This window comes from Dendrobates tinctorius, unplaced genomic scaffold, assembly GCF_039654945.1.
Source record: "Dendrobates tinctorius isolate UK_male_01 unplaced genomic scaffold, ASM3965494v1 ptg000127l, whole genome shotgun sequence".
Lineage (NCBI taxonomy): Eukaryota > Metazoa > Chordata > Amphibia > Anura > Dendrobatidae > Dendrobates > Dendrobates tinctorius.
Window position 1 is genome coordinate 18,638,785 of NW_027361795.1, and position 22,797 is coordinate 18,661,581.

General features: G+C 45.0%; 1 protein-coding gene across 1 annotated transcript in view; it reads right to left on the reverse strand.

Moving 5' to 3' along the window:
* LOC141047474 (uncharacterized) overlaps positions 1-17,182 on the reverse strand; it is a 34,018-nt gene extending 16,836 nt beyond the window's left edge. Inside the window, exons 1-2 of the mRNA XM_073542585.1 lie at positions 15,330-17,182; positions 14,707-15,219 (exon numbers count right to left, since the gene is read on the reverse strand). Coding sequence (XP_073398686.1) covers positions 14,707-15,219; positions 15,330-17,014 — 2,198 coding nt within the window. The 5' untranslated portion in view covers positions 17,015-17,182. The remainder of the gene's footprint in view (positions 1-14,706; positions 15,220-15,329) is intronic.
* Between the last annotated feature and the right edge of the window lie 5,615 nt (positions 17,183-22,797).

Here is a 22,797-nt window from a genome sequence, read left to right on the forward strand (position 1 = left end):
CAGGGGATCAGCTGACGTTACTGAACCCCACTGAGACACGGGAGCAAGTGTCTCTTTCCGTGTGGACGGTACTTCCGAGCTACAACTGGCTGTGTTGAAGCCCAGGAAATAGGAGGGTGTAGGCAGAGGCCTACTGTATTTGGAATGTGGAGACAGCAGGAGAGACTGCCATCCACACAGCAGGGGATCAGCTGACGTTACTGAACCCCACTGAGACACGGGAGCAAGTGTCTCTTTCCGTGTGGACGGCACTTCCGAGCTACAACTGGCTGTGTTGAAGCCCAGGAAATAGGAGGGTGTAGGCAGAGGCCTACTGTATTTGGAATGTGGAGACAGCAGGAGAGACTGCCATCCACACAGCAGGGGATCAGCTGACGTTACTGAACCCCACTGAGACACGGGAGCAAGTGTCTCTTTCCGTGTGGACGGCACTTCCGAGCTACAACTGGCTGTGTTGAAGCCCAGGAAATAGGAGGGTGTAGGCAGAGGCCTACTGTATTTGGAATGTGGAGACAGCAGGAGAGACTGCCATCCACACAGCAGGGGATCAGCTGACGTTACTGAACCCCACTGAGACACGGGAGCAAGTGTCTCTTTCCGTGTGGACGGCACTTCCGAGCTACAACTGGCTGAGTTGAAGCCCAGGAAATAGGAGGGTGTAGGCAGAGGCCTACTGTCTTTGGAATGCGGAGGCAGCAGGAGAGACTGCAATCTCCACAGCAGGGGAACAGCTGGCAGTGCTGAACCCCACTAACACTTGAACGAATGTGTTTGGCTCTGTGGAGACGACACTTCTGAACACCAACTGACGCTGTTGGAGCCCAGGATTAGGCGAGGAGCAGGCTGGGGCCTACTGGATTTTGGCAGGTGTAGGCAGCAGGAGACTTGCCATCTCCACAGCAGGGGAACAGCTGGCAGTGCTGAACCCCACTAACACTTGAACGAATGTGTTTGGCTCTGTGGAGATGACACTTCTGAACACCAACTGACGCTGTTGGAGCCCAGGATCAGGCGTGGAGCAGGCTGGGGCCTACTGGATTTTGGCAGGTGTAGGCACCAGGAGACTTGCCATCTCCACAGCAGGGGAACAGCTGGCAGTGCTGAACCCCACTAACACTTGAACGAATGTGTTTGGCTCTGTGGAGACGACACTTCTGAACACCAACTGACGCTGTTGGAGCCCAGGATCAGGCGTGGAGCAGGCTGGGGCCTACTGGATTTTGGCAGGTGTAGGCAGCAGGAGACTTGCCATCTCCACAGCAGGGGAACAGCTGGCAGTGCTGAACCCCACTAACACTTGAACGAATGTGTTTGGCTCTGTGGAGATGACACTTCTGAACACCAACTGACGCTGTTGGAGCCCAGGATTACGCATGCCGCATGCAGAGGCCAATGGGCAGCGGTTTTTATTGAGGTTGTTGACTACTACTGATTCTAACCATGCTCCACTTAGGCCTCTGGCTCCACTGTCTCTACTATTTACCCTGGCCTCCAACCCCGCCAGCTACATCTCTGAAGTGGCGTTAGCACAATCTACACTTGTTCCTGTGTTACTGGTGCTCAGTCCCGTCAGTTGATCCCCTGATGTTTGTCCGGCAAGTTCGCCAGCTCTGTCCTCATTCCCACTACTGGTTATGGGAATGTGGACAGAGCAGGAGACCTTGCCGGACACACATCAGGCGATAAACTGATGGGACTGAGCCACAGGAACACAGGAACAAGTGTAGATTGTGCTGACGCCACTTCAGAGATGTAGATGGCGGGGTTGGAGGTCAGGGGAAATAGTAGAGACAGTGGAGCCAGAGACCTTAGTTGGGCACGGTTAAAAATCAGTAGTGGTTTGAATGTTGATGGAGCTGGTGACTTTGCCGTCCACACAGCAGGGGATCAGCTGGCGTTACTGAACCCCACTAACACAGGAGCTAGTGTGTTTCTCTGTGCAGACGACACATCTGAGCGACAACTGGCTGTGTTGAAGCACAGGGATTATAGTTCAGGTGGTAGAAAAATGAACACACCAGCAGACCTGGATACAGTTGCCAACCACTAATTTAGTGTGTAAGAGGAATGGCAAAGTCTTTGGAGATCCAGGCCTTGTTCATTTTCAGAAAAGTCAGCCGGTCAACATTATCGGAAGATAGTCGCGTGCGACGGTCTGTTAGTACACCACCTGCGGCACTAAAGACACGTTCCGATAATACACTGGCAGCAGGGCAAGCCAGCACCTCCAATGCATACTGGCTAAGCTCTGGCCATGTATCCAGCTTAGAGACCCAAAACTTGAAGGGGGAAGAGCCATCTGGGAGTACAGTGACAGGGCAAGACATGTAGTCTGACACCATCTGATGGAAGCGTTGCCTCCTGCTGACTCGAGGCGTCGCTGATGGTGTAGACAATTGTGGTGGACGCACAAAACTTTGCCACATTTGGGCCATAGTGGTCTTGCCTTGTGCTGCGGCGCTGCCTCTGCTCCCTCTTTGTGCAGAGTTTCCTCCACTGCCTCGACGCACAGAGCTGCTTTGTACAGCACTAGCAACAATGCTGTCGGGTGGAATGGAAAACATTATGGACTGCACCAGTGACTCTTCGTACTCCCGCAGTTTACGCTCCCGGTTCAACGTTGGTATGAGCCTTTGTGCGCTGTCCCGGTAGCGAGGATCTAGGAGGGTGTACACCCAATAATCAGCCGAGACGAGAATGTGGGTGATGCGGCGGTCGTTTCTCAGGCACTGCAGCATGAAATCAACCATGTGCTGCAGACTCCCAACTGCCAAAGAACCGCTGTCCCCTGTTTGAGGCGTGACCTCGGCCTGCTCTGCATCACCCCACCCTCGCTGTACATACTGAGTAGAGGTTTGTGTACCTCCCTCCTCTGGAGAGATGTCTTCCTCCTCCATCGACTCCTCCTCATCCTCCTCACAAAGTGTCCCCTGCCTAGGCCTTTGTGAGGAAACACGTAGCGCAGACTGTCCAGAAGCAGATGGCATTTGGGACTCCTCATCCTCCACCTCTTCCGAAACCTCATCCCTTAGTGCTTGCAGTGTTTGTTGAAGCAGGCAGATAAGGGGGACAGTCATGCTGACTAGTGCATCATCTGCACTCGCCATCCGCGTGGATTCATCGAAGGCACGCAAAACGAGGCAGATGTCCTTCATAGAGGCCCACTCAATGGTGCTGAAGTGTGAACGGCGCACAGTGCGACTTGTTTGCGCCTGATGCAGCTGGTACTCCATGACTGCTGCCTGCTGCTCACACAACCGCTCCAACATATGTAACGTTGAATTCCACCGGGTGGGTAGGTCACATATGATGCGATGTTCCGGAAGGCCAAATCGTCGCTGCAGAGTAGCGAGGCGCGATCTTGCCGTACTGGAACGCCGCAAGTGAGCGCACTCTATGCGGACCTTGTGCAACAGTGCATCAAGATCCGGATAGTCCCTCAGAAAGCTCTGCACGACCAAGTTAAGCACATGTGCCAGACATGGGATGTGTGTGAGGTTGCCTAGGCCAAGAGCTGCCACCAGATTTCGGCCATTGTCACACACTACCAAGCCCGGCTGGAGATTCGCTGGCCCAAACCACACATCGCTCTCCTGCTTGCTAGCATTCCAGAGCTCCTGCGCTGTGTGGCTTCGATTCCCCAAAGAAATTAATTTGAGTACAGCCTGTTGACGTTTGGCCACGGCTGTGCTCATATCGGTCGTAACAGGCTCCTGCTCTGCTGTTTCTGAGGAACTTGAGTAGGAGGAGGAGTCTATGTGTACAGACTGGAGTCCTGCAATCCTTGGCGTTGGAAGAACACGTACAGCGTCACTCTCCAGATCTGTACCTGGCTCCACAACATTGACCCAGTGGGCAGTGAGGGAAAGGTATCGTCCCTGTCCATGGTTACTGGTCCACGCATCGGTGGTCAGGTGGACCTTGCTACTAACGGCGTTTAGTAGCGCATGTTTTATTTTGCCCTCAACATGTTTCTGCAGGGCAGGGACGGCTCGCCTGCTGAAATAAAAGCGGCTGGGCACGTTGTATTGGGGGACTGCCAATGCCATTAAGTCCCGGAAGGTGTCAGTGTCCACCAGCCTGAATGACAGCATTTCAACTGCCAGAAGTTTGGCAATGCCAGCATTCAGAGACTGTGCTCTGGGATGGTTTGCCGAGTAAGGGCGCCTTTTATCCCATGCCTGTGCTACCGATGGCTGTGATGGATGGGAACGTGCTGCTATGGGTGGAATCTGACAGGGTCTCCGGACAACAGTGGCAGAGGTTCTTCCTTGGCGATCCTGTGAGGAAGCCGAACCAGCAGTGTGTGAGCTGGAGGAAGAGGCCCCAACACGAACTGAAGAGGTGGTAGGTGGTGCTGTACGTTGGCCTACGTCTTCAGGGTGTCTCTACAACTCCAACTCGTGCTTGGTGCGCACATGTTTCCACATATTTGTGGTATTGAGGTTGCTGACATTTCTCCCTCTTTTGACTATCTGATGACACAGCTTGCATTTGACAAAGCAAATGTCATCTGCAACTGTGTCAAAAAAGGACCACGCACTGCAACTCTTGGGAGCGCCCGTTTTGCCTTTGGAATGAGGAATGCTCCTAACGGTTGCCGAAGTGGAGGGTACAGGCAACCAAGTCTTCCCCCTCCCTCTGCCTCCTGTTTTGGCCGGTAGGGGAATCTCTTCCTCCGAGCTGCTCCCACCACCTTCCTGTTCCTCACGCCATGATGGGTCAAGGACCTCATCATCTTCCCTCCCCTCTTCAAACAGCTGCTTCTCCGGGGTTGTCTCGCCAGCACCGTATGCACCAGAAAGTGGCAACTGAGTCTCGTCATCATCTGATGCGTACTGAGGTGTGCTGACCATAGGCACTGGCCCACTCGCCTCTTCAGATTCAGAGGGACAAAGAAGTTGCGCATCACTGCATACTCCCTCTTCTTCACATTCAGGAATGCTGCTTGGCTGGCCCCCTCTTTCCAAGCCAACAGATTCCAAGAACAGAAGTAGAGACTGTGATGGCTCCTGTCCATGTCTCTCTGACTGCCTGGGCACTTTGGCAGGTGGTGAAGAGACAGATGGTTGCTCTTCGGTGCTCTGGTCCTGAGAGGCTGTGGAAGTAATTGAAGTCGATGCGTTAGCTGCCATCCATCCGACAACGGCTTCAATTTGTTCCTCCCGCAGCAGTGGGGTACGTTGAGGTCCTACAAAGCTGCGCATAAAGGACTGTTGCCTGCTAAAACTGGGGGATGCTGATCCACTGGTGCCCGCAGGAGGCCCAGAATCCCCACGTCCTCTACCTGCAGAATCCCCACGTCCTCTCCCTGCAGAATCCCCACGTCCTCTCCCTGCTGAAACTCCACGCCCACGCCCACGCGCCTTACTCCCTGCCTTCTTCATCTTGCCAGACTGCTTAAGATAGGCAGAAAAGTACAAAGGGGGGCCTTAGTGTGCTTATTCCTGAACAGCTGGTTACAGGTACAAGAAACACTAATTTTATGAAGTGTGTGTGTGTGTGGACTACACTTCAATAGGAGCTGATGTGGCCTACACAAGTTCCAAATGTAGTGTTTGGTGAACTTTTTTTGTGGTTTCTTTGTTGGAAACAAACTCAAAGTATGTGAACAAAGAATTGAAACTGATAGTATCACCAACTTTTTGGAGCTATTACAATGCAGGCAGGTAACCTACAATGTAAAAGATGAGGCTCCAAAAAAATTGGGTATTACTAATGAGGCTCCTCTATCTACTCCTATATAGTGTTTGCAACCAACCAATGTTGATGGATACGGATGAATGCACACTAATAGGAGAAGAAAAAATGAGCTGCACTCAAAGACAAATATGTGTGAGGCAGTGACGCACGTTGAGCGTCCTACAACCAGACGTAGCTGCAGGACACTCTACTCTGCGTGAGCTGCACTCACACACAGTCAGAGACCTCTCAGACAGCCGTGAACAGTGCAGCTAAGTGGGCACTGGCACTGACAGGCTGCAGAAAGGCTCCGCTGTGTACTCCTATATAGTGTTTGCAACCACCGTAGATGGAGACGGATGGATGCACACTAATAGAAGAAAAAATGAGCTGCAATAAAAGAAAAATGTGTGAGGCAGTGACACGCTGAGCGTCCTACAACCAGACGTAGCTGCAGGACACACTACTCAGCGTGAGCTGCACTCACACACAGTCAGAGACCTCTCAGACAGCCGTGAACAGTGCAGCAAAGTGGACACTAGCACTGAAAGGCTGCAGAAAGGCTCCGCTGTCTACTACTAGTGTTTGCAACCAACGTATATGGATACGGATGGAAGCACACTAGATTGAAATTATGTAAAAAATGCAGCTCAAAAATTAAAAGATGTATGAGGCAGCAGTGAGGCACGCTGGGCAGCCTACAACCTGACGTGGCTGCAGGACCCACTCCACAGCGTGAGCTGCACTCACACAGCCCTTGCAGACAGCTGTGAACACTGCTGCTAGGGCAAAGAAGGCTACAGTGGTGGTTTATGTAGCCTGGGTAAAGCACTAGATGTTTGGTGGAATCGCTATTTCTAACTGTCCCTCACAGTCTTCTACAGCAGCCTGTCCCTAACTGAATTCACAGCAGAGTGAACCAGAAATGGCGGCTGCGGTGGCTTTTATAGTGCATCATGACATCATTTTGGCAGCCAATCACAGCCATGCCAATAGTTAACATGCCTACATGCCTAACAGGATGTGCCCACACTTCGGAGGATTCCCATTGGCTTAATCAAAGCAAGCAGGCTCATAGCATGATGGGAACTTCCGATTCCGATTCCGGTATCCGATATGACAAAAGTATCGGAAGTCAGTATCGGAATTCCGATACCGCTAATATCGGCCGATACCCGATACTTGCGGTATCGGAATGCTCAACACTAATTGCTAGTACTCTATTTGACGTGGAAAGATAATTCATGATTGCTTTGTTCTATGAACAAAAACAAAGACTTGAGGACCCTTGGTTTGGCCTTGATATTGTGTATATGATTGATTCATTAAAAATCTAAAAGGACCTGTCATGAGACTAAACTTATAAACCCAATATCCCATTTATTAACCTCCTCCTGAACCACAGACTACATTTCGCTATTGCATCCACTGTATTGCTGTATTGATATTGATGAAACACCTTCCTCTCCAACTACAGATCTACACATTATACGTCTTTGCATAGCTACTATTTTTGCACTATATGGCTTACATTATGTGGTCAAGGTAATAATACAGTTTATTACTAAGTAGTTAAACCTACAAGAGGTTAAGTTTGTTTGTTTGATTTGCCTTTTTATTTATTAATGAACATTCTTTGGAAATTTCCTACACCTATTTAATTTTTTTTTTACTTTATAATATTAATATTTCCTTGTAGCTATATTTTCTGGCTGTACTGATTTTTTTCATCCTTTTATGAATGATGCTTGAACCAAAAAAAAATCCATCCTTTAGGGAAATAATAGTTAGGTTTTCAGTGTATTAATGCCCAACAGTAAAAATACAGTCTTCAAATTGACATGCAAGCTAATAATGGTCAGTGATAAATCTAACCCCATCACATCTACCTTTAGTGGCCTTAAAATATATATTTTATCTAAATATAGTGCCTTGATTTAATTGTTCATATAACTTCCTGTCAAAAAGCAATTTCCTTTTCATTTGTAAAGTGGTACCATTGATAAAACGGGCTTCATCTGTGCCAGGTTTAATAACTAAATTGTACATAATTCATCACACAAATATTTCCAAACATTCAATTGGAGTCTTTGTTTCAAATACACATTTCAGCTCTATATAATGTATGGTGACTTACGTATGATATTATTTATTATTATTTTATACCAATTAACTTTATTCTTTAGAATACATTATTTTATGCATTTAAACGTTCATGGAAAATGCAGTACTTTGTGTATAATATACGTCGTATCTTATTACCACCACAAATATAAAATAATGTATTACAAAGTTAATTTACTTTTTGTACAGAAATGTATTCCTATATAATCTGGACAATGACATTCAGAGGTGGTCATACCATTTGGTTCATATACCAGGAGTGAGCAGGTCAATAACATCCAAGCAAATTGTAACTGATTGTGAAAACAAAAAAAAAAATGGTATCATTTTCCACACTGCTGAAGCATGAGTTGGCAGCCTAATGCTGTTTTGTATGGTTTCCCCATAATGCCCTGCATCTGTGACATCTAATTGGTTATCAAACCTTGCACATTGGTGGTCAGTCAGAGATCAGAGTTTCAAGTCAAGCACAGGACTCTTTCATTTCTAGTGTAACGGCAGAGGGTCATATCTGTGCCCCACCACGTTAAAGTGCGATCATGGCCAGGTGTGTGTGCTTTTACCTTTACGCAACTGCAGGAAAATGTTGCCGCCTGACATGATGTTCCCCTTAAAACCATCTATGTGTATTTGCTGCATGTGTATAGTTAGGAGTAGGGAAAGAGTTAATGTTGCAGGCTGGACTTACAACCTCAAGGGAAGAGGAAGCTGTTAATTCCCGGTCAGAAAGTCCAGGTACTTGGCCAGGGCAGATGTGTGTTACAGTTGGGGCATTGCCAGACTCCCGAATGGGAGAAATTTAATGCTCCGGTTCAACTAGCTATATGGACTGAAGGACTACAACACAGGCTCCCAGGACTTGGGAAAGGCCTTTGTTGAAGGGGTCTTAGGCACTCAGATGCCAGGTATTGGACTACTGTGAACTTCGGCTGCTACGGCTGTTGTGGGTTCGGCTGCAGAAAGTGTCAGTGAGAGAGCAGGAAGACAGTGTTGAAATTGTCCATCCTTCATTGCTTGTTCAATAAAAGTTCCTTTTCCTAGTTGGAGTACAGCTGCCTTCCAGACCCTTATTTGCCTGGACTGCTGTGACCAGAGGAAGAGTAAGGTAACTCGTAGGAAAAGCTGTGTAGGTGCAATCTATCTATGTGCAAGGCCCCGAGGGGTACTCCCTTACCATTTGCTCAGTGAACTCTGTCTATGTACTGTGCCTTTAAATAACTTGGCCATAACTACTCCGCCTGTTGCCTTTGTTACACATTCCACCAACTCTATGACAAATAGTAAACTGAATTTCCTATGTCCACTTAACGCCTTCTACCATGGGCTGGTCCCAATAGTTAACCCTAACAGCTGGCTAACTAAGTGCTGAAAGCAACAACATAAGTAAAACAACATCCAAGACATAACAATCTATTATATTGTCATAGGATCTTAAAGGGGGGGTTTCGACAGCAGAGCCTCCTTCACACCAGTATGGAGATTCGATCAAATGTATTCACTAATTTTGGGTGAAACTTCAGCGAAGCCTGTGAATTAGAATTTCAAATTATTCGCTCATCTCTATTATTCTAATATTAGAAACAATACACTGTAATATTTTAAGACTGAATGCCGTAGTTTATTATTCATACAGACACGTTTTAAACAAAGGGCTGAACTATACTTTAATAAGTAATAATTATCTTAACCCCTTTCTGACAGCTGACACACTATACCGTCCATGTGCCCCGGCACAATTTGACCATGGACTGTATAGTGCGTCAAAGCGATCGGCCGCGCACACGAATGGTGTGCGGCCGATCGTGGCCAGGTGTCAGCTGATTCTTACAGCTGACACCCGGCACTAAGTGCCAGGAGCAATCACGGACTGCTCCCGGCACTTTAACCCCTGAAATGCTGCGATCAAACATGATCGCAGCATTTTGAGGGCAGGCAGAGGGCTGACAGCCCCTCTGCCTTTGGATCGGAGACCCTGTGGCGTGACCCGGGGTCCCGATCACTGCCATGGTAACCTGATGTCATTATGATGAAATCTGGGTTACAAGAGCTGAGAAACTTCCTATCATGCGCAGTGCATGTCAGGAAGTCTCTCAGGTTAGTGTGCAGTAAGTGCAGCACTGACAACTTCTATAGCATGCAGATGCTGCTTTATCTGCATGCTATAGAAGCGATCGGCCTGAAAAAAATAATTGTCCCATAGTGGGACAGAGTGTAAAAATTATAATTAAGTAAAAAATAAATAAATTAAATAATTGTAAAAATATTTAAAAAATAAAAAATAATAAAAAAGCAATATTTATTCTATCACTAAATAAATATTTGAATGAAAAAAACAATAAAAGTACACATATTTGGTATCGCCGCGTCCGCAATGACCCGGTCTATAAACCTGTCCCACTAGTTAGCCTCTTTAGTGAATACTATAAAAAGGCAAAAAACAATGCTTTATCATCATAACGCCGAACAAAAAGTGGAATAGCACACGATCAAAAAGATGGATATAAATAAATATGGCATAGCTGAAAACATCATCTTGTCCCGCAAAAAACGAGCCACCATACAGCATCATCAGCAAAAAAGTTATAGCTTGCAGAATAAAGTGATGCAAAAACAATTATTTATTTTCCATAAAATAGCTTTTATTATATAAAAGCACCAAAACATAAAAAAATTATGTAAATGAGGTATTGCTGTCATTGTACTGACCTGAAGAATAAACTGCCTTATCAATTTTACCACATGCGGAACGATGTAAACGCCCCCACAAAAAGAAATTCATGAATTGTTGGTTTTTGCTCATTCTGTCTCTCAAAAATCAGAATAGAAAGTGATCAAAAAATGTCATGTGCCCAAAAACTATACCAATAAAAACATCAGCTCGTCCTGCAAAAAACAAGACCTCACATGACTCTGTGGGCCAAAATATGGAAAAATTATAGCTCTCAAAATGTGGTGATGCAAAAACTATTTTTTACAATAAAATGCATCTTTTAGAGTGTGACAGCTGCTAAACATAAAAACCTGCTATAAGGCCTCTTTCACATGTCCGGTACTGGAGATGTCAGTGTCCGCCTGTGTTACACTTGTGGCACACGTGTGGCATGTGTGTGCCGCAGCAGTACCACATAGACAGGCACCAGGGAAGAAGCATTGCAATAAGCATTGTTCCCCAGCGCCAGGTGCTGAACACAGCTCTCATCATTCTCCCCTGCTCTGCCAGCGATTGGCGCGAACAGGGGAGAATGATGAGAGTTACATTTAACTCCTTAATGATCACCGATATGCCTTTAAACAGCAGCATTTAAGGGTACTTAAACCACAGGGCCGCTTTTTAACGGCGCTGAGGTTTAAGGTTATCGCGCCCCCCAGCTTAAGAATTTCAACGGGGTCTCAGCTGCTGGGGGTAGCCGAGACCACAGAGAACATAATTCAGGTTGTTTTTTACTGTCCCCAGTGTTGCGATCACTGTTATTAATGGTTTAACGGTGACCGCAAAAAAAAGTCTGATTTTCCATTTAATTTCTCTCTCCTCTGATGTGATCGCATATCAGAGGAGAGAGAAATAGGGTCCCCTGTCCCCCAATCACCCCCCCAGTACCTCTGTTGTCCAGGCAGGCCCCCTGAAGTCCCTTGGGCCACCGGCTTTTTCTTCTGGGAGAAAATGGAGGGCGCATGTGCAGTGCGCCTGCCGAGATCTGTCAGGCGCCACCCGGCAACAATAAGAGATTTTTTCCTATTGGTTCATTTTGACCACTGTGATAGACCCTATCACAGTGATCAAAATAAAAAATAGTAAATCAAACCTGCTTTATAACCCCCTTAGGCTAGTTTCACACTTGCTTTTTTTTGCAGCGCGTTTTTCCCGCAAAAAAACGCATTGAAAAAACGCATACAAATGCATACAAACGCTGCGTTTTTTTCAAGCATTTTTATGCGCATGCAGGAAAAAAACGCAGCGTTTTTGCGCGTTTGTATGCGTTTTTTGTGCGTTTGCGTTTTTTTACAGATTTTGGAAAAACCCCACAAAAAAGAAAAAACAACCATTCAACAACACACAAGACCAATGGGACTTCATTGTGGGTGTGGTATGTTAATATATAGACCCTGTCTACAGTATTCTTCACATTTGCTTGATTCTTCTCGTGACCATGGATCTGCGCTGGAAGAGTTTTCACTTCAACTTGGATTTGGACATCGCGATGGCTCAGGCGTATACAGTTGCTTGCCATGAACAAAGGAAGAGAGAGAGGCAGCGAAGACGGCGGCGTATGTGGATACATCCGATTGTTGAACTCCGGGAGAGCCGTGGGGCATACCACACCCTCTACAGCGAGCTCCAGTCAAACCCGGAGAAATTTACAGATTATATCCGGATGTCCCACGAAAGTTTCATGGATTTGCTTGCTCGTGTCCAACAATCCATCCGGAGACAGGACACACAGCTCCGTCATGCGATTCCTCCTGAGGAACGGCTACTGGTGACATTACGGTATGTTTTAAAAACCAAGGGGTGCGGTCTGATGTTTTTTTTTTAAATTTAGTATTCAAAACCTTGGGTAATTAGTTTTCGTGAATGTACTAATATTTTATTTTATAGTTTTTTAAAATAATATACATAAATATTAATTTTACTTCTTTGTCTGTTCACAGATTCCTGGCGACTGGAGAAACCCTATCTTCACTACACTTCCAGTACCGTATTGGAATCTCTACCTTGTCTGGAATTGTTGCTGACACCTGCCAGGCTCTCTGGAATGTTCTTTGTCCAGAATTTATGCCCCTGCCCACCGCTGAAAAGTGGATGGAAATTGCTGACAAATTCTGGACAGTATGCAATTTTCCCAACTGTTTGGGAGCTGTTGATGGTAAACACATATGGATCATCAAACCCCAAAGAACGGGATCTGAGTACTATAATTACAAAAAGTACTTTTCAATAGTACTCATTGCGATTGCGGATGCCGGATGTATGTTTGTAGCAGTGGACATTGGAGCATTTGGCCGTGGTAATGACTCACAGGCTTTTAAAAACTCAGACATGGGCCGGAGGTTGTATGGCAACCAATTTAATTTCCCTATGCCACGGCCTCTTCCTCACACCGAAGCTCCGCCACTGCCCTTTGTAATGGTTGGCGATGAGGCTTTTCAAATGTGCGGAAACTTACTGAAACCCTACTCCAGCCGGGACTTGGACCACTCCAAAAAAATATTTAATTACAGGCTGACCAGGGCCAGAAGAACTGTCGAGTGTGCTTTTGGGATTCTTGTCTCCAGATGGCGAATTCTTGGCACGGCCATTAATCTTAAACTTGAAACAGTCGATGAGGTGGTGAAGGCCTGTGTGGTTCTACATAACTTTGTGATGGCTAAAGAGCACCCGACCTTTGAACTGGACGATGATGCTCCTAACCCATTGCCTGAATTCACTCAGCACACTCTCAGGTCATCCGTTGAAGTTGGCCAAATGAGGGACCAATTTGCGGCCTACTTTATTTCTGATGTAGGACGGGTGCACTGGCAAGATGAAATGGTGTAATGTTTTTGTTTGTTTATGGTAATAAAAAACCTTATTTGATACCATTACTGAGTGCACTATATTTTTTAAACTCCAATACTTCCCATGTATAACTGAATTTTTTGATGTTCACACACCTGGGCAGGTAAATACACATATGAGTTAAAATGCAGCATTGATAGTCTGCGTGAAATATATTGGAACGAGCAAAGCTGCAGGCCATGAATCAGGAAACCAATTTTTTTCAAGAGAAAATTGTGCAACTAGTTGAAAAAAAAGTATGTGATTTTCTCAAAACACAACCCTCAAAACCCAACCCCAATGAAAGTCCATGGGGAATACAAGTCAGCATTGAGTGGATGAATGTAATCTGCTCCATTCCAACTTACAAGTTATTACACTAGGCCTTGGAATGACTATACTAGGCCGTGGTATTTCAAATATGAGTACAGTAGGCCTTGGGCCTACTAGTATAGTCATATGTGAAATACCACGGCCTAGTATAGTCATACCAAGGCCTACTCGATTTTTACCAACTAGGATCTTGTTTCACGAAAAACAAACTGGTGAAACTTGACAAGTTTCAACAGTTTGTTTTTCATGAAACCAGATTCTAGTTGGTAAAACTAAAGTTATTACACTAGGCCTTGGAATGACTACACTAGGCCGTGGTATTTCAAATATGAGTATAGTAGGCCTTGGGCCTACTAGTATAGTCATATGTGAAATACCACGGCCTAGTATAGTCATACCAAGGCCTACTGTAATAACTCGATTTTTAACAACTAGCATCTTGTTTCACAAAAAACAAACTGGTGAAACTAGAAAGAAACTTATTTTTAAGACAAGTTTCAACAGTTTGTTTTTCATGAAACCAGATCCAAGTTGGTAAAACTCGAGTTATTACACTAGGCCTTGGTATGACTATACTAGTCCGTGTTATTTCACATATGACTATACTAGGCCTTGGGTTGGTTTTTAACATGTATTTACCCATCAGTGTGTGTGAGCGGCGCAAACAACATTAATGAAACTTTGTAATGGTGAACCACAAATGTAAATTTATTTTTAATCACAAAAAAAAACCAAAAAATTATTTTTTCCGGCGTTTGGGGGCAGATGGTTTCAATTTGGGGGTGTGCAGGGAATATGCAACACTTGCAGTTGAAGACGGTGTTTGAGGGGAAGGGGCAACAAAACTTGTGGGGGAAGGTAGTCCAGTTAAGGGAATTAAACTAGGAACACTTGGAGGAGAGGAAATCTGTTCAGGTACATTAGTTGTAATGGCATGTCGCCGTAGGCTTGTGTGCCTGGTAGTCGGTAGTGAGGTGAAGCGAGTCAATGGTGGCACAGGTGGAAATGACACCACTGACTGCTGACCGTACCGATTATGCTGCATAGCCTGCAAGAAAGCATTGTTGCAGGCCTGCAGCACATTCAGCTGTTGCTCAGGACTAAGGTGTTCCGCCATGCCCTTTTCAATCTTACTAAAAAAATGGTGTGCTGGTCTGTTGAGGTCGGCCTCCAGACGATCAAGGCGCTGTTCTACAGAATTGAAGCGGTGTTCAAAGTGGTTAAAACCACGTTCCATGAGTGCAAAACCGCTTTCAACTCTGTCGGACAGTGACTTGAGGCTGGAATTAAAGGCCTCGCTCAAATGCATAAACTCGGGCAAGACATTCCTGTCCAAGGCCCTCTGCCGCTGGCGGGTAGTGCCCGCATAACCAGTGGCAGAGACCTGGGACAGGGGAACACCTGATGGCCCAGCTTCCTGGTCACCAGCTGTGTGTGTGGTTGACCTGCAAGGTGCTTCCTGGCTGTCGGATGGCTGGGACGGGTCAGAGGACGTCCGAGGAAGGACCGCTCCAGGGCCAGGTTGCAGGGTGCTGCTCCAGGTGCTGTGGAAGAAAGGAAAATCATTACTACCATGCCTTTACAAGAAGCATCAGCTGTGGATTAGAAAAACACAGATTAATAAAAATAAAAACCCAAAATTTATAATACTTACGATCTCGTGGCAAGGACCGGTCTTAGGAACTGCAACGCGTGATAGTGACGGTATCGAGTTCTGGTCCTTGACGCAGATCCACTGCGAACCTGGCCCTCAGCACGAACATCACTGTTGAAGCGGTCCTTGATCGAACGCCAACGTGTTCGGACTTTGTCCACTGTTGTTAAAAAAAAAACAGTGCCGTCAAGGACAACAGTCACTGCGGCACAATATAGCAATACAATACTAAAAGCAGTCACTGTAGACCCGGATGACACTGTTGGGTTTCCTGCTAGAATACACCTAGCACGAAACCTAACAGTGCCGTCAAGGACAACAGTCACTGCGGCACAATGTAGCAATACAATACTCAAAGCAGTCACTGTAGACCCCGATGACACTGTTGGGTTTCCTGCTAGAATACACCTAGCACGAAACCCAACAGTGCCGTCAAGGACAACAGTCACTGCGGCACAATGTAGCAATACAATACTAAAAGCAGTCACTGTAGACCCCGATGACACTGTTGGGTTTCCTGCTAGAATACACCTAGCACGAAACCCAACAGTGCCGTCAAGGACAACAGTCACTGTGGCACAATATAGCAATACAATACTAAAAGCAGTCACTGTAGACCCCGATGACACTGTTGGGTTTCCTGCTAGAATACACCTAGCACGAAACCCAACAGTGCCGTCAAGGACAACAGTCACTGCGGCACAATGTAGCAATACAATACTCAAAGCAGTCACTGTAGACCCCGATGACACTGTTGGGTTTCCTGCTAGAATACACCTAGCACGAAACCCAACAGTGCCGTCAAGGACAACAGTCACTGCGGCACAATGTAGCAATACAATACTAAAAGCAGTCACTGTAGACCCCGATGACACTGTTGGGTTTCCTGCTAGAATACACCTAGCACGAAACCCAACAGTGCCGTCAAGGACAACAGTCACTGCGGCACAATGTAGCAATACAATACTCAAAGCAGTCACTGTAGACCCCGATGACACTGTTGGGTTTCCTGCTAGAATACACCTAGCACGAAACCCAACAGTGCCGTCAAGGACAACAGTCACTGCGGCACAATGTAGCAATACAATACTAAAAGCAGTCACTGTAGACCCCGATGACACTGTTGGGTTTCCTGCTAGAATACACCTAGCACGAAACCCAACAGTGCCGTCAAGGACAACAGTCACTGCGGCACAATGTAGCAATACAATACTAAAAGCAGTCACTGTAGACCCCGATGACACTGTTGGGTTTCCTGCTAGAATACACCTAGCACGAAACCCAACAGTGCCGTCAAGGACAACAGTCACTGCGGCACAATGTAGCAATACAATACTCAAAGCAGTCACTGTAGACCCCGATGACACTGTTGGGTTTCCTGCTAGAATACACCTAGCACGAAACCCAACAGTGCCGTCAAGGACAACAGTCACTGCGGCACAATGTAGCAATACAATACTCAAAGCAGTCACTGTAGACCCCGATGACACTGTTGGGTTTCCTGCTAGAATATGCCTAGCACGAAACCCAACAGTGCCGTCAAGGACAACAGCCACTGCGGCACAATACAGAGCAGGGAAATACTCACTAAACGCCTTTTTGGAGGATGCTGTGGCGCTGTCCCAGCCATCCATCAACGCTGCGGCCACCTCATTCCATAGCCGCCGGGTCACCACAATGTCCATGTGCAGCCGGTCACGGCTGTCCCACAACGGCGAACGCTCCTGGACCAGGCTGATGAGCTGCTCATTATCCAGGTAGACGTCTTCATCCCGTTGTGGAACCTAGACAAAACACATTCATTATAATAATCAAATTTAAATTGAATAAAAAGTTACAAAAAAAGAAACATAAAAAAGAGTAAAAATAGAAGATAAAAAATAAAGAACATTACAAATCATTTGATACATACATTCCGTATCACCACCGGGACTTGGCTTCGCTGCTCCTGCTCTTCGCCCTCACTAGTCCCGTCCGCAGAAGAAGATGATGATGACGATGTCTTAAAAAAGTTGAAAAAAACGTAAGAGATTTGGAGAAGCAGCAGATATACTTACCAGATGCACGAAAATAATCACCTCACGGTCTGCTTGCGCCAATTCCTGCCGCGATGGGGAATACTCGGATTCTGAAGACATACTGCATGTAAAAATAATAAAAATCATTAGTACATACATAATTTAAAAGGACAGGCATATAATGTAATATACTCACATTCTTCGCTGATAGAAGATGGTTTCCTTGTTGACTGTCTGCTCTCCAATCTGTCAGTGTAGTAGTGGCAGAGTTTTGGCAGGCACCTCCTTTATATAGACTTTTTTTTTTGACTTTAGAAGATTATAACTAGTACAACAAGTGGACACTACCAAAAAAACGCAGCGCTAAAAAAACACATACATGAGCATGCCAGTGCGCACGTATGCGCATCCATAGGCTATAATGGCCATTTTTAGCGCAAAACGTGCGCATACGTGCGCATGCGCTTTTTTGCAGGGCCAAAAAATGCAACATGCTGCGTCTGGAAAATACAAACGCACACCCCAAAAAAACGCAGCGCATGAAAATCGTATGCGTTTTTTTCCAGCGCAAAAAAACGAAAATGTGAAACCAGCCTTAGTTAAGGAAAAATAATAAAATAAAAGAAAGTGTTTATTTCCATTTTCCCATTAGGGTTAGGGTTGGGCTAAAATGAGTTGGGCTAAAGATAGGGTTAGGGTTGGGGCAAAAGTTAGGGTTAAGGTTGGGGCTAGCGTTGGGGTTAGGGTTTGGATTACGGTTAGGGTTGGGATTAGGGTTAGGGGTGTGTTAGGGTTAGGTTTGTGATTAGGGTTATGTTTAGGGTTGGGATCAGAGTTAGGGGTGTGTTGGGGTTAGAGTTGGAGTTAGAATTGGGGGGTTTACACTGTTTAGGCAGGGGCTCTCCAAATGCGGCAAGGCGTCCGATCTCAATTCCAGCCAATTCTGCAGTGAAAAAGTCAAATGGTGCTCCTTCCCTTCCAAGCTCTGCTGTGCGTCCAAACAGTGATTTACTCCCACATATGGGGTATCGGCCTACTCAGGACAAACTAGAAAACCCCTTTTAGGGTCCAATTTCTTCTGTTACCCTTGTGAAAATAAAAAATTGGGGGCAAAAAGATAATTTTTGTGAATAAAATATGTTTTTTATTTTTACGGTTCTTCTGTGAAGCACTTTGGGATTCAAAGTGCTCACCACACATCTAGATAAGTTGCTTAGGGGGTCTAGTTTACAAAATGATGTCAATTGTGCAGGGTTTCCACTGTTTAGACACAACACATTTTTGTGTTGAAAAAGTAAAACGGCGCTCCTTCCCTTCCAAGCTCTTCCATGTGCCCAAACAGTAGTTTCCCCCCACATATGGGGTATCAGCGTACTAAGGACAAATTGCAAAACAACTTTTGGGGTCCAATTTCTCCTGTTACCCTTGGTAAAAATAAAAAAATGGATCTGAATAATATTTTTGTGAAAAAAGTTAAATGTTCATTTTTTTTGAACATTCCAAAAATTTCTGTGAAGCACCCGAACGGTTAATAAACTTCTTGAATGTGGTTTTGATCACCTTGAGGGGTGCAGTTTTTATAATGGTGTCACTTTTGGGTATTTTCTATCATATAGACCCATCAAAGTGACTTCAAATGTGATGTGGTCCCTAAAAAAAATATGGTGATATGGTGTAAAAATGAGAAATTGCTGTTTAAATTTTAACCTTTATTACTTCCTAACAAAAAAAAATGTTGGTTCCAAAGTTGTGCTGATTTAAAGTAAACATGTGGGAAATGTTAAATATTAAGTATTTTATGTGCGATATCTCTGTGATTTAAGGGCATGACAATTCTAAATTGGAAATTTGTGAAAATTTAAAAATTTTTGCCAAATTTCCATTTTTTCACAAATAAATACAATACTTACCAAAGAAATTCTACCACTATCATGAAGTACAATATGTCACGAGAAAACAATGTCATAATCACTGGGACCCATGGAAACATTCCAGAGTTATTACCTCATAAAGGGACACTGATCAGAATTGTAAAAATTGGCCTGGTCACTAACATGCAAACCACCCTTGGGGATAAAGTGGTTAATAAGACATGTGTTATCTTAAAGAAGAAAACCAAGGCACTGAAATTTGTTTTATGCTGAAAATATTTCCACATGGTACAGTAGGCTAGAATAACTTCATAAAAGACTACTATACAAATGAAGTCCAGTGCTTTGGAGTTCTCCATCCTGCACCAATGTATCACTGGCAAGAAGTGATGCTGAGGACAACAACTTTATCATTATTCTTTATACAATAATTATGACCAGTTGTTTTACTGTAGTCTGGTTGTATAGTTTGCTCCTAACAGCTATTAAAGGTTCATAACATCCACATTATATTGATACACTCCTGTTATAGGAAAATGTCTACTATAGGCTATGGGGCCGATTCATCACAGAATTTAAGTCAGAAAACTGATGTAAAAAGCTTTGAAAAGTTGCTTTTTTTCATGATGAGGAGTGAATCAGGTCCACCAAAATGGGTGGAACTGAGGAGCTGGGGTGAGACTGGACCTGGTTACGCCTGCCCAAAAATTCATCAAATGTGCCAGCGAGAGATAGACAAAAGTAATCTGCTGCAACTTCTCCTTAGGGTATGTGCACACATTACGCTTTTGCTGTGTTTTTTTCCGCACAATTTTGTTGCAGAAAAAGATGCAGTATTTTACTGTACCAGCAAACTGAAAGAGATTGCTGAAATCGCATACACATGTTGCTTATTTTTTCTTGCAGATTTAAAGCAGTTTAACCCCTTCCTGACATCAGACGTACTATCCCATCCATGGGACCCGGGCCCCTATGCCCATGGACGGGATAGTACGTCTACAGTGATCAGCGGCGCCCACATGGTGAGCGCCGCTGATCGCGGCCGGGTGTCAGCTGATTATCACAGCTGACACCCGGCACAATGTATCAGGGGTGGTCACGGACCACCCCGACACGTTAACCCCTTGCACACCGCGATCAAACATGATCGCGGTGTATGGGGGTTAAAGGGAAGCATCGGCAGGGAGGAGGATCCCTCCTTGCTTCCCTGAGCCCCCCACGGCAGCGCAATGTGCAGCGCCGCTGCCGGGGGCTCCTTTCCTGCAGGCCCCCGAATCCAAGATGGCGACGGGGGCCTTCGGGGGCCTGCAGGAAGCTGGCTTCCTCAGTGCCTGCAAAGCGCAGGCATGAGGAAGCCTTGTGCACTGCCTGCGACAGATCGCTGATCTGTCACAGTGATCTGTCATAGGATAGTGATGTCCCACCTGGGACTATTTAATAAAGTAAAAAAAAAATTAAAAAAAGTGTTAAAATAATTTAAAAAAAATCACCAAATAAATTACAAAAAAAAGAAAAATATTCCCCCAAATAAATCCATTTTTTGAAAAAAAAAAAAAAACAATAAAAGTACACATATTAGGTATCACCGCGTCCGTAACGACCCGCCCTATAAAACTGTCCCATAAGTTAACCCCTTTAGTGAACCCCTTAAAAAATAAAAATAAAAAACGAAGCAAAAAATAATGATTTATCATCATACCGCCAAACAAAAAGTGCAATAACGCGCGATCGAAAAGACGCATATAAATATCCATGGTACCGCTGAAAACGTCATCTTGTACTGCAAAAAACGAGCCACAACACAGCATCATCAGCGAAAAATTAAAGAAGTTATAGCTCGCAGAATAAAGCGATGCAAAAATAATTATTTTTTATATAAAATAGTTTTCATTGCATAAAACCGACAAAACATAAAAAACGACCTAAATGAGGTATCGCTGTAACCGTACTGACCCGAAGAATAAAACCGCTTTATCAATTTTACTGCACGCGGAACGGTGTAAACACCCCCCCCAAAAGAAATTCATGAAACGCTGGTTTTTGTTCATTCTGCGTCCCAAAAATCGGAATAAAAAGCGATCAAAAAATGTCACGTGCCCGAAAATGGTACCAATAAAAACGTCAACTTGTCCCGCAAAAAATAAGACCTCACATGACTCAGTGGGTCAAAATACGGAAAAATTATAGCTCTCAATATGTGGTGATGCAAAAACTATTTTTACAATAAAAAGCGTCTTTTAGCGTGCGACAGCCGCCAAACATAAAAACCGCCATACATAGTAAATCAAACCCCCCGTTATCACCCCCTTAGTTAGGGAAAAATAATAAAATAAAAAAAATGTATTTATTTCCATTTTTCCATCACGGTTAGGGTTAGGGCTAGGGTTAGGGTTAGGGTTAGGTTAGGGTAGGGTTAGGGTTAGGGTTAGGGCTAGGGTTAGGGCTAGGGTTAGGTCCAGGGTTAGGGATAGGGCTGAGATTAGGGTTAGGGGTGTGTTGGGGTTCGGGTTGGAGTTATAATTGGGGGTTTCCACTGTTTGGGCACATCAGGGGCTCTCCAAATGCAACATGGCGTCTGATTTCAATTCCAGCCAATTCTGAGTTGAAAAAGTCAAATGGTGCTCCTTCCCTTCCAAGCTCTGACATGCGCCCAAACAGTGTTTTACCCCCACATGTAGGGTATCAGCCTACTCAGGACAAATTGCAAAACAATTTTTGGGGTCCAATTTCTCCTGTTACCCTTAGGAAAATAAAAAATTGGGGGCAAAAATATCATTTTTGTGGAAAAAAATGATTTTTTTTATTTTCACGTCCGAGCGTTATAAACTTCTGTGAAGCACTTAGGGGTTCAAAGTGCTCACCACACATCTAGATAAGTTCCGTGGGGGGTCTAGTGTCCAAAATGGGGTCACTTGTGGGGAGTTTCAATAGATTAGGTACATCAGGGGCTCTCCAAATGCACATGACACCCGCAGACCATTCCATCAAAGTCTGCATTCCAAAACGTCACTGCTTCCCTTCCGAGCTCTGACGTGTGTCCATACAGTAGTTTTCTCCCACATATGGGGTGTCAGCGTACTCAGGACAAATTGGACAACAACTTTTGGGGTCCAATTTCTCCTGTTACCCTTGGGAAAATGAAAAAATTGGGGACTAATTGATCATGTTTGTGGAAAAAAAACGATTTTTTTATTTTCATGCCCGGGCATTATAAACTTCTGTGAAGCCCTTGGGGGTTCAAATTGCTCACCACACATCTAGATAAGTTCCTTAGGGGGTCTAGTTTTCAAAATGGGGTCATTTGTGGGGGGTTTCCACTGTTTAGGTACATCAGGGGCTCTCCAAAGGCAACATGACACCCGCAGACCATTCCATCAAAGTCTGCATTCCAAAAACGTCACTACTTCCCTTCCGAGCCCTGACGTGTGTCCATACAGTAGTTTTCGCCCACATATGGGGCGTCAGCGTACTCAGGACAAATTGGACAACAACTTTTGGGGTTCAATTTCTCCTGTTACCCTTGGGAAAATAAAAAAATTGGGGACTAATTGATCATGTTTGTGGAAAAAATACGATTTT